We start from the raw sequence: 12,480 nt of genomic DNA, 5'->3' as shown, positions 1-12,480 counted from the left end.
GTACTCGCACAGATCCAGTTATCCCGTGTGTAACGGTCCCCTAGGGCAGATGTTCCCACCCTACAGTATCGGGATTATCTCCACTGCTGTACACTATCCCCCTATGTCCTGTCTGTGGTGCCATATCATATGTACTCGCACAGATCCAGTGATCCCATGTGTAACGGTCCCTAGGGCGGATGTTCCCACCCTACAGTATCGGGATTATCTCCACTGCTGTACACTGCTGTACACTATCTCCCTATGTCCTGTCTGTGCTGCCATATCATATGTACTCGCACAGATCCAGTTATCCCGTGTGTAACGGTCCCTAGGGCAGATGTTCCCACCCTACAGTATCAGGATTATCTCCACTGCTGTACACTATCCCCCTATGTCCTGTCTGTGGTGCCATATCATATGTACTCGCATAGATCCAGTGATCCGTGTGTAACGGTCCCTAGGGAATAGGTTGTGCTCACGTCATCCTAACGGTGCCCTACACACGCAGCGACTTCAGGGCATTTTCTTAGCGATCTCCCTAGAGTGCTTTAGCAATGCCCCTACATTGCTCCGTGTGTAGGGGCCATAGCGATCTCACTAGAGTGCCTACATTGCTCCGTGTGTAGGGGCCATAGCGATGCTATCTCACAGAGATTTATATCCAGCATGCCGGATAAAGCTAGTGAATTGCTGGGCCAGGGTTCTCACCATACACTGGCCCTGACAGATCGCTCAGCGCTGCCACATCACTAGCGTCGCTCCGCACATCTCCCCGTGTGTCAGCCCATCAGGGTCAGTGATGAGGAGAGAGACAGCATGTGCTTATGATTGGCAGCCATTCACTCTGGTTTTGTCTATTACACTGACCATACATAATTTGAATTGGTCCTGATTCACCAACTCCCGGCACCCCTGCAAGTTCCCCAAGCACCCCAGGGTGCCATGGCACAGAGTTTGGGAAGCACTGCCCTGGGGTATACAGGCTGGCTGTGCACACCACTAGGAATTGTCAGTTGGGTCATTATATGCTGATACCTAACCTGTATCCAAAGTACATTGCCTATTCATTTATACACCCCCCCCCCCTTCTCCTATGTTACTGCCCCTCACTCTGCCAGTGTTTGTGGTCTTTCCCCACTATTGCTGTGTCACGGTGTGTCTTCTCTCCCTGTGCCTCTGAGTCTCTCTTCCTCCCTGTGCCACTATCTCTGGTCTCTTGCCACTGCGTGTGGTCTCTCTTGCCACTGCGTGTGGTCTCGCTTGCCACGTGCCACTGCGTGTGGTCTCGCTTGCCACGTGCCACTGCGTGTGGTCGCGCTTGCCACGTGCCACGGCGTGTGGTCTCGCTTGCCACGCGCCACTGCGCGTGTTCTCGATTGCCACGTGCCACTGCTTGTGGTCTTGCGTGCCACTGCTTGTGGTCTTGCGTGCCACTGCTTGTGGTCTTGCGTGCCACTGCTTGTGGTCTTGCGTGCCACTGCTTGTGGTCTTGCGTGCCACTGCTTGTGGTCTTGAGTGCCACTGCTTGTGGTCTGTCAAGTGCCACTGCCTGTGGTCTCTCCCTGTGCCACTGTCTTTCCCTGTGCCACTGCCTGTGGTCTCCGTTCCTCCCAGTGCCACTGCCTGTTGTCTCTCCCAGCGCCACTGCCTGTTGTCTCTCCCAGTGCCACTGCCTGTCTCCTCCCTGTCACTCGTGTCACTGTCTGTAACCTGGGCTTGCTGCGCTGTCTCCCCCACCTCTCTGTCTGACACTTCCCTCCTGTCTGTGTATCCTCCGTCTTCGCCCCCTGTCTGGCGCTATGTATCACAGACATGTTAATATTCAGCCCCCATATTTTCTCATCAGCTACCCCCCCCTCTGCCCACCGCTCCCCCCCCCCCTCTCTCCTCCACCCCTCCGTTCCTTCCACCAGCTCTCACCCAATCATTACCCAGCTCTTTCCTTCTGTGCTCTGCCCTCCCCTCACCTCTTTCTCCATCCCCAGCAACAGAGGCATTAACCCCTAATCTTCCATCCTGCATGACACAATGAGCAGTCTGCAGGACTGGACCCAGGAGCTTGCCATCTAGTGTGTGGCTGTGCTAACAGGGCCATGCAGCCGGCCTCCGTCTTCCCCCTCCCTCGTCCTCCCCACCATGCTTTGTTTGCATCTCCCCCTCCTGTTCTGCAGCCCTCCCTTGTTTCTCCCCCTCCCTCTCTGCCCCTGTTATTGTGTGCACTCCCCCCGGCTCCCTCCTCTTTTCCCCCTCCCCCCATCCTCCTCCCTTTTCCCTCCCTCCTGCAGCTCAGAGACAGACGCATGAGGCTGGGAGGAAATAAGGGGCGAGAGGGACACCCAGGAAGAGAATAGGGGTCAGGGAGAGAAAGAGACAGTTAGGGCTAAGGGGAATAATAAAGAGACAGAGGGGTCAGGGACAAGAGGGAGAGACAGGGTGCCACTAGCTAGGAGACAGCCAGGTTAGAGGTAGGAGAGCCATAGGGGAACCAGAAAGAGACAGAGGGTTAGGTAGGCCTCAGAGCCACTGATAGACAGCCTGAGGTCACGTGGTACAGGTGAGACAGTCAGACAGACCTTTGTTTACACAGGAGGGCGAGACATCCACGATGGCCACCAGTCCTACGCCGCTGCCGCTGCTGCCATCCCTGAGCTGCGCCATGTGCCGTGATGTGCCGCGTGAACCCGTCACCATGTCCTGCGGCCACTGTCTGTGCAGGGGATGCCTGGAGCGATCGTGGAGGGGCCAGGAGACCTACCCATCATGCCCCAAATGCCGCCCGCCCCCGGTGCAGACCCCAGATGGGGTGCAAAGGGGTCTGTGCGCAGAGCATGGCGAAAAGGTGCAGCTGTTCTCCACGCAGGATGGCAGGCTTCTGTGCGCCCGCTGCAGGAGGTCCGCGGAGCAACACCCCACCCACACTCTGATCCCCATACAGGAGGCTGTGGGGGGCTACAAGGTGAGGACACACACACAGGCCTGCAGCATGGCAGACAAAGCACTGACTGCAGGTCATAGGTTATATGCAAACAGCATGCGCTGCGCATCCAGTGTTACCCTGCACTGCGCATCCAGTGTTACCCAGCCCTGCACTGCGCATCCAGTGTTACCCTGCCCTGCACTGCGCATCCAGTGTTACCCCTGCCCTGCACTGCGCATCCAGTGTTACCCCTGCCCTGCACTGCGCATCCAGTGTTACCCCTGCCCTGCACTGCGCATCCAGTGTTACCCCTGCCCTGCACTGCGCATCCAGTGTCACCCCCGCCCTGCACTGCGCATCCAGTGTCACCCCCGCCCTGCACTGCGCATCCAGTGTCACCCCCGCCCTGCACTGCGCATCCAGTGTCACCCCCGCCCTGCACTGCGCATCCAGTGTCACCCCCGCCCTGCACTGCGCATCCAGTGTCACCCCCGCCCTGCACTGCGCATCCAGTGTCACCCCCGCCCTGCACTGCGCATCCAGTGTCACCCCCGCCCTGCACTGCGCATCCAGTGTTACCCCCGCCCTGCACTGCGCATCCAGTGTTACCCCCGCCCTGCACTGCGCATCCAGTGTTACCCCCGCCCTGCACTGCGCATCCAGTGTTACCCCCGCCCTGCACTGCGCATCCAGTGTTACCCCCGCCCTGCACTGCGCATCCAGTGTTACCCCACACTGCGCATCCAGTGTTACCCCGCACTGCGCATCCAGTGTTACCCCGCACTGCGCATCCAGTGTTACCCCCGCCCTGCACTGCTCATCCAGTGTTACCCCCGCCCTGCACTGCGCATCCAGTGTTACCCCCGCCCTGCACTGCGCATCCAGTGTTACCCCCGCCCTGCACTGCGCATCCAGTGTTACCCCCGCCCTGCACTGCGCATCCAGTGTTACCCCCGCCCTGCACTGCGCATCCAGTGTTACCCCTGCACTGCGCATCCAGTGTTACCCCCGCCCTGCACTGCACATCCAGTGTTACCCCACACTGCGCATCCAGTGTTACCCCACACTGCGCATCCAGTGTTACCCCGCACTGCGCATCCAGTGTTACCCCGCCCTGCACTGCGCATCCAGTGTTACCCCGCCCTGCACTGCGCATCCAGTGTTACCCCGCCCTGCACTGCGCATCCAGTGTTACCCCGCCCTGCACTGCGCATCCAGTGTTACCCCGCCCTGCACTGCGCATCCAGTGTTACCCCTGCACTGCGCATCCAGTGTTACCCCTGCACTGCGCATCCAGTGTTACCCCCGCCCTGCACTGCGCATCCAGTGTTACCCCCGCCTTGCACTGCGCATCCAGTGTTACCCCCGCCTTGCACTGCACATCCAGTGTTACCCTGCGCTGCGCGTCCAGTGTCGCCCTGCGCGTCCAGTGTCGCCTCCGCCCCGCACTGCAAATCCAGTGTCGCCCCCGCACAGCGAGTCCAGTGTGTTGCCCTAACGTGCGCTGCGGGTCCAGTGTGTTACCCCACCGTGCGCTGTGGATCCAGTGTGTTACCCCCACTGTGCGCTGCGGATCCAGTGTCACCCGCACTGCAGTTGGCACACACACCTGCTAGTTACTACTGATATCTCTTCTCCCTGCAGGACGAGCTCATTTCGGCAATTGCCCCCCTGGAGACCCGCCTGAAGGAGCTGCAGCAGATGCAGTGTGCACAGGAGCAGATGATCGCCCAGCACAGGGTATGGGATTTCATGGGGGCGATATTGTACTGTGCACATCAGGCTTCCTGTCTTTTACCACTCTGTAGTCTAGTATAAACACACATTCATATCCTATAGATAGCATCAAACCTCCCTACCCGGCCCATATGCCCCTCACAGGCATCCTCTTACCTCTCCCACTTACCCCTGCAGAGGAAGGTGGCAGCAGAGCACAGTGCACCTACCCCCCCCCCCCCCCACATCCTCCTCCTGGCTGGCTGCTCCCGGTTATATTATCTATTACAAAGCCGGGGATACTGTAAGCCAGATTGGCACAGCTGGCCGGTGCCCAATACGCTGCCCAGCTCCTGCCTGTGCCACCATCACCGGTGTTCCCTATCAGGAACGCGTTGTCTGGAGATGCTGGACAGACCCTGGATACTACCAATCCGATTCAATCATCTTCTAGAAGGTGCTAAATAAGGAGATTCTGGTTGGTTGCCCTTAGCAACCTCCCATCTTGGTAAATAAACCCCTACCTGTTTTATCTCTGGTCTGCCCAGCAAGTGTAGGCCATGCCAAGGCACTGCAGTACAGGCCACATGCTGCCCACCAATTGTTACTGCTGCACATCGGGGACCAGAAGCTTGCACTCATGTATAACATGGGAAGCTATGGAACCTTTGCATGTGATTTATTGACTGTTGGTATCGGCACACGGCTATGATTGGTATAATAAGGTGCCGTACAGGGGAATGTGTCCCACGTGTCGGTTGTACAGATGAGTCCATATACGCCATCCTTACTCCGAGTGGGAATAGCGCCACACAGCGCAATGCATAATGATACATCTGCTGGTAATCCATCTCTTATGGCGATACCGGGACATGTTAGTGAGGTGTGTCTAGGAAAGGCTTCGGGTAACCCCCTCGTTATACAGCGTATTGGGATAATTGAATCAGCAGATGAAATCGGTCTGTTCTAGTATTGGGTGTTATCTGTAAGTTGTGGTGCCCGGCCTAGATCTTGTCTGCCCATATACACTGACACGGGCAGCCAATAGGGCATGTAGAACCAGCTGGGAGCATGTGCTGATCAGCCGTCCATCGCAGGAGGGAGCAGACACCTGTAGATCCTCAGCTCTAGTTCCCGGAAGCAGGTGACCAGCTAATGCCGCTACTGTCCAAATGATACAGAAATAGTCATTGCATTATGAAGGTTGATAACCTGTTATTTGCATTGCAGGGAAACCTTCTCAACACCAAGCACCATGTCAGCCTGGAGTTTGAGAAGCTGCACCAGTACCTGCGGGAGAGGGAGGAGAGGCTGCTGAGGGAGCTCCAGCAGGAGGGTGATGTGATACTGACAGAGATGGAGGAAAGTCTCAACAAGATCAAGCAGAACTGCCAGGGCATTCTGCAGACCATTAGCAGCACCCAGCCCCGGCTGTACGAGCAGGACCCTGTCTCCTTCCTCACGGTAAGTGTGTGCAGAGATGTGCAACCCCAGCTGTACGAGCAGGACCCCATCTCCTTCCTCACTGTGACTGTAGCTGTGTGTGCAGAGACAGGCAGCCCCGGCTGTACGAGCAGGACCTCCTTCCTCACTATGACTGTAGCTGTGTGTGTGCAGAGACATGCAACCCCGGCTGTATGAGCAGGACCCCGTCTCCTTCCTCACTGTGACTGTAGCTGTGTGTGCAGAGACAGGCAGCCCCGGCTGTACGAGCAGGACCCTGTCTCCTTCCTCACTGTGAGTGTAGCTGTGTGTGCAGAGACATGCAGCCCCGGCTGTACGAGCAGGACCCTGTCTCCTTCCTCACTGTGACTGTAGCTGTGTGTGTGTGCAGAGATGTGCAACCCCAGCTGTATGAGCAGGACCCCTTCTCCTTCCTCACTGTGACTGTAGCTGTGTGTGTGCAGAGACATGCAGCCCCGGCTGTACGAGCAGGACCCTGTCTCCTTCCTCACTGTGACTGTAGCTGTGTGTGCGCAGAGACATGCAGCCCCGGCTGTACGAGCAGGACCCTGTCTCCTTCCTCACTGTGACTGTAGCTGTGTGTGCGCAGAGACAGGCAGCCCCAGCTGTACGAGCAGGACCCTGTCTCCTTCCTCACTGTGACTGTAGCTGTGTGTGCAGAGACATGCAACCCCAGCTGTATGAGCAGGACCCCGTCTCCTTCCTCACTGTGACTGTAGGTGTGTGTGTGCAGAGACATGCAGCCCCGGCTGTACGAGCAGGACCCCATCTCCTTCCTCACTGTGACTGTAGCTGTGTGTGCAGAGACATGCAACCCCAGCTGTATGAGCAGGACCCCGTCTCCTTCCTCACTGTGACTGTAGGTGTGTGTGCAGAGACAGGCAGCCCCGGCTGTACGAGCAGGACCCCATCTCCTTCCTCACTGTGACTGTAGGTGTGTGTGCAGAGACAGGCAGCTCCGGCTGTACGAGCAGGACCCCGTCTCCTTCCTCACTGTGACTGTAGCTGTGTGTGCAGAGACATGCAACCCCAGCTGTATGAGCAGGACCCCGTCTCCTTCCTCACTGTGACTGTAGGTGTGTGTGCAGAGACAGGCAGCCCCGGCTGTACGAGCAGGACCCCATCTCCTTCCTCACTGTGACTGTAGGTGTGTGTGCAGAGACAGGCAGCTCCGGCTGTACGAGCAGGACCCCGTCTCCTTCCTCACTGTGACTGTAGGTGTGTGTGCAGAGACAGGCAGCTCCGGCTGTACGAGCAGGATCCTGTCTCCTTCCTCACTGTGACTGTAGGTGTGTGTGCAGAGACAGGCAGCCCCGGCTGTACGAGCAGGACCCCGTCTCCTTCCTCACTGTGACTGTAGGTGTGTGTGCAGAGACAGGCAGCTCCGGCTGTACGAGCAGGATCCTGTCTCCTTCCTCACTGTGACTGTAGCTGTGTGTGCAGAGACAGGCAGCCCCGGCTGTACGAGCAGGACCCCATCTCCTTCCTCACTGTGACTGTAGGTGTGTGTGCAGAGACAGGCAGCTCCGGCTGTACGAGCAGGACCCCGTCTCCTTCCTCACTGTGACTGTAGCTGTGTGTGCAGAGACAGGCAGCCCCTGCTGTACGAGCAGGATCCTGTTTCCTTCCTCACTGTGACTGTAGCTGTGTGTGTGCAGAGACAGGCAGCTCCGGCTGTATGAGCAGGACCCTGTCTCCTTCCTCACTATGACTGTAGCTGTGTGTGTGCAGAGACAGGCAGCCCCGACTGTACGAGCAGGACCCTGTCTCCTTCCTCACTGTGACTGTAGCTGTGTGTGCAGAGACAGGCAGCCCCGGCTGTACGAGCAGGACCCTGTCTCCTTCCTCACTGTGAGTGTAGCTGTGTGTGCAGAGACATGCAGCCCCGGCTGTACGAGCAGGACCCTGTCTCCTTCCTCACTGTGACTGTAGCTGTGTGTGTGTGCAGAGATGTGCAACCCCAGCTGTATGAGCAGGACCCCTTCTCCTTCCTCACTGTGACTGTAGCTGTGTGTGTGCAGAGACATGCAGCCCCGGCTGTACGAGCAGGACCCTGTCTCCTTCCTCACTGTGACTGTAGCTGTGTGTGCGCAGAGACATGCAGCCCCGGCTGTACGAGCAGGACCCTGTCTCCTTCCTCACTGTGACTGTAGCTGTGTGTGCGCAGAGACAGGCAGCCCCGGCTGTACGAGCAGGACCCTGTCTCCTTCCTCACTGTGACTGTAGCTGTGTGTGCAGAGACATGCAACCCCAGCTGTATGAGCAGGACCCCGTCTCCTTCCTCACTGTGACTGTAGGTGTGTGTGTGCAGAGACATGCAGCCCCGGCTGTACGAGCAGGACCCCATCTCCTTCCTCACTGTGACTGTAGCTGTGTGTGCAGAGATATGCAACCCCAGCTGTATGAGCAGGACCCCGTCTCCTTCCTCACTGTGACTGTAGGTGTGTGTGCAGAGACAGGCAGCCCCGGCTGTACGAGCAGGACCCCATCTCCTTCCTCACTGTGACTGTAGGTGTGTGTGCAGAGACAGGCAGCTCCGGCTGTACGAGCAGGACCCCGTCTCCTTCCTCACTGTGACTGTAGGTGTGTGTGCAGAGACAGGCAGCTCCGGCTGTACGAGCAGGATCCTGTCTCCTTCCTCACTGTGACTGTAGGTGTGTGTGCAGAGACAGGCAGCCCCGGCTGTACGAGCAGGACCCCGTCTCCTTCCTCACTGTGACTGTAGGTGTGTGTGCAGAGACAGGCAGCTCCGGCTGTACGAGCAGGATCCTGTCTCCTTCCTCACTGTGACTGTAGGTGTGTGTGCAGAGACAGGCAGCTCCGGCTCTACGAGCAGGATCCTGTCTCCTTCCTCACTGTGACTGTAGCTGTGTGTGCAGAGACAGGCAGCCCCGGCTGTACGAGCAGGATCCTGTTTCCTTCCTCACTGTGACTGTAGCTGTGTGTGTGCAGAGACAGGCAGCTCCGGCTGTATGAGCAGGACCCTGTCTCCTTCCTCACTGTGACTGTAGCTGTGTGTGTGTGCAGAGACATGCAGCCCCGGCTGTACGAGCAGGACCCTGTCTCCTTCCTCACTGTGACTGTAGCTGTGTGTGCGCAGAGACATGCAGCCCCGGCTGTACGAGCAGGACCCTGTCTCCTTCCTCACTGTGACTGTAGCTGTGTGTGCGCAGAGACAGGCAGCCCCGGCTGTACGAGCAGGACCCTGTCTCCTTCCTCACTGTGACTGTAGCTGTGTGTGCAGAGATGTGCAACCCCAGCTGTATGAGCAGGACCCTGTCTCCTTCCTCACTGTGACTGTAGGTGTGTGTGTGCAGAGACATACAGTCCCGGCTGTACGAGCAGAACCCTGTCTCCTTCCTCACTATGACTGTGTGTGTGTGCAGAGACAGGCGGCCCCGACTGTATGAGCAGGACCCCGTCTCCTTCCTCACTGTGACTGTAGGTGTGTGTGCAGAGACAGGCAGCCCCGGCTGTACGAGCAGGACCCCGTCTCCTTCCTCACTGTGACTGTAGGTGTGTGTGCAGAGACAGGCAGCTCCGGCTGTACGAGCAGGACCCCGTCTCCTTCCTCACTGTGACTGTAGGTGTGTGTGCAGAGACAGGCAGCTCCGGCTGTACGAGCAGGATCCTGTCTCCTTCCTCACTGTGACTGTAGGTGTGTGTGCAGAGACAGGCAGCCCCGGCTGTACGAGCAGGACCCCGTCTCCTTCCTCATTGTGACTGTAGGTGTGTGTGCAGAGACAGGCAGCCCCGGCTGTACGAGCAGGATCCTGTTTCCTTCCTCACTGTGACTGTAGGTGTGTGTGTGCAGAGACAGGCAGCCCCGGCTGTACGAGCAGGATCCTGTTTCCTTCCTCACTGTGACTGTAGCTGTGTGTGTGCAGAGATAGGCAGCCCCGGCTGTACGAGCAGGACCCCATCTCCTTCCTCACTGTGACTGTAGCTGTGTGTGCAGAGACATGCAGCCCCGGCTGTACGAGCAGGACCCCGTCTCCTTCCTCACTGTGACTGTAGGTGTGTGTGCTGAGACAGGCAGCCCCGGCTGTACGAGCAGGACCCTGTCTCCTTCCTCACTGTGACTGTAGCTGTGTGTGCGCAGAGACAGGCAGCCCCGGCTGTACGAGCAGGACCCTGTCTCCTTCCTCACTGTGACTGTAGCTGTGTGTGCAGAGATGTGCAACCCCAGCTGTATGAGCAGGACCCCGTCTCCTTCCTCACTGTGACTGTAGGTGTGTGTGTGCAGAGACATACAGTCCCGGCTGTACGAGCAGAACCCTGTCTCCTTCCTCACTATGACTGTGTGTGTGTGCAGAGACAGGCGTCCCCGACTGTATGAGCAGGACCCCGTCTCCTTCCTCACTGTGACTGTAGGTGTGTGTGCAGAGACAGGCAGCTCCGGCTGTACGAGCAGGACCCCGTCTCCTTCCTCACTGTGACTGTAGGTGTGTGTGCAGAGACAGGCAGCTCCGGCTGTACGAGCAGGATCCTGTCTCCTTCCTCACTGTGACTGTAGGTGTGTGTGCAGAGACAGGCAGCCCCGGCTGTACGAGCAGGACCCCGTCTCCTTCCTCACTGTGACTGTAGGTGTGTGTGCAGAGACAGGCAGCTCCGGCTGTACGAGCAGGATCCTGTCTCCTTCCTCACTGTGACTGTAGCTGTGTGTGCAGAGACAGGCAGCCCCGGCTGTACGAGCAGGACCCCGTCTCCTTCCTCACTGTGACTGTAGGTGTGTGTGCAGAGACAGGCAGCTTCGGCTGTACGAGCAGGACCCCGTCTCCTTCCTCACTGTGACTGTAGGTGTGTGTGCAGAGACAGGCAGCTCCGGCTGTACGAGCAGGATCCTGTCTCCTTCCTCACTGTGACTGTAGGTGTGTGTGCAGAGACAGGCAGCCCCGGCTGTACGAGCAGGACCCCGTCTCCTTCCTCACTGTGACTGTAGGTGTGTGTGCAGAGACAGGCAGCTCCGGCTGTACGAGCAGGATCCTGTCTCCTTCCTCACTGTGACTGTAGCTGTGTGTGCAGAGACAGGCAGCCCCGGCTGTACGAGCAGGACCCCGTCTCCTTCCTCACTGTGACTGTAGGTGTGTGTGCAGAGACAGGCAGCTCCGGCTGTACGAGCAGGACCCCGTCTCCTTCCTCACTGTGACTGTAGGTGTGTGTGCAGAGACAGGCAGCTCCGGCTGTACGAGCAGGACCCCGTCTCCTTCCTCACTGTGACTGTAGGTGTGTGTGCAGAGACAGGCAGCCCCGGCTGTACGAGCAGGATCCTGTCTCCTTCCTCACTGTGACTGTAGGTGTGTGTGCAGAGACAGGCAGCCCCGACTGTACGAGCAGGACCCTGTCTCCTTCCTCACTGTGACTGTAGCTGTGTGTGCAGAGACAGGCAGCCCCGGCTGTACGAGCAGGATCCTGTTTCCTTCCTCACTGTGACTGTAGGTGTGTGTGTGCAGAGACAGGCAGCCCCGGCTGTACGAGCAGGACCCCGTCTCCTTCCTCACTGTGACTGTAGGTGTGTGTGTGCAGAGACAGGCAGCCCCGGCTGTACGAGCAGGATCCTGTCTCCTTCCTCACTGTGACTGTAGGTGTGTGTGCAGAGATAGGCAGCCCCGGCTGTACGAGCAGGACCCCATCTCCTTCCTCACTGTGACTGTAGCTGTGTGTGCAGAGACATGCAGCTCCGGCTGTACCAGCAGGACCCCGTCTCCTTCCTCACTGTGACTGTAGCTGTGTGTGTGCGCAGAGACAGGCAGGACCCGGTCTCCTTCCTCACTGTGACTGTAGCTGTGTGTGTGCGGAGACAGGCAGCCCCGGCTGTACAAGCAGGACCCTGTCTCCTTCCTCACTGTGACTGTAGGTGTGTGTGCAGAGACTGGCTTTTGCCTGGTTTCCCTCTGTGCTCCCCGTCTGCCATGATGACTGTAAATCTGATCAGCATAGTGTGCATGGTCATGTAGTAGGTGATGACCTTTGCAAAGCTTCTGGCTGTGACTCCTCTAATCTATGTTTCTGTTTTACAGGACATAAAGTCCTGCATGGACATGTAAGTATCTGCTGGTTTCTGTAAGTGGGGCTGTGTGTGTGGTGGTCGGATGAGGGTGACCTTGTTCTTTCTCTACAGCTGCTATGGGGGTTACAGAGACGGCTTTCCGGCTCAGAATGTGGTGGCTCCCAGGGACTTCGGCTATGGGGGAGTCAAGGATCTGATCCAGTATACAGCCTGGAAGGACATGAAATCGTACATCACTCCAGGTGAGGAATGGGGGTCTCCTGTACATGGATGTATATATTGTATATACAATTCCTGGTATCCCTTAGCTGTAGTTATATATTTATTTACAGTGTCTTATATAGTGCAGCAAATTTTGCTTTACAAATGGAAATAGTGATAAAACAAACTA

General features: G+C 57.6%; 1 protein-coding gene across 5 annotated transcripts in view; it reads left to right on the top strand.

The window, feature by feature from the left end:
• LOC146019775 (zinc-binding protein A33-like) overlaps positions 1-12,480 on the top strand; it is a 21,177-nt gene extending 8,697 nt beyond the window's left edge. For 4 of the 5 annotated variants that reach the window (XM_083152322.1, XM_083152324.1, XM_083152325.1 and 1 more), the window contains exons 2-6: positions 2,570-2,938; positions 4,544-4,639; positions 5,846-6,079; positions 12,100-12,122; positions 12,201-12,480. In XM_083152322.1, coding sequence (XP_083008448.1) covers positions 2,570-2,938; positions 4,544-4,639; positions 5,846-6,079; positions 12,100-12,122; positions 12,201-12,465 — 987 coding nt within the window. In that variant the 3' untranslated portion in view covers positions 12,466-12,480. Of the gene's footprint in view, positions 1-1,869; positions 2,939-4,543; positions 4,640-5,845; positions 6,080-12,099; positions 12,123-12,200 lie in introns of those variants that run through there. The other variant, XM_083152323.1, reaches the window with a different exon arrangement.

The sequence above is a fragment of the Crinia signifera genome, chromosome 7 (genome assembly GCF_055691185.1).
Source record: "Crinia signifera chromosome 7, ASM5569118v1, whole genome shotgun sequence".
Taxonomy (NCBI): domain Eukaryota; kingdom Metazoa; phylum Chordata; class Amphibia; order Anura; family Myobatrachidae; genus Crinia; species Crinia signifera.
Note: the sequence above shows the minus strand (reverse complement) of the source record. Positions and strands in the feature narration are given on the sequence as shown.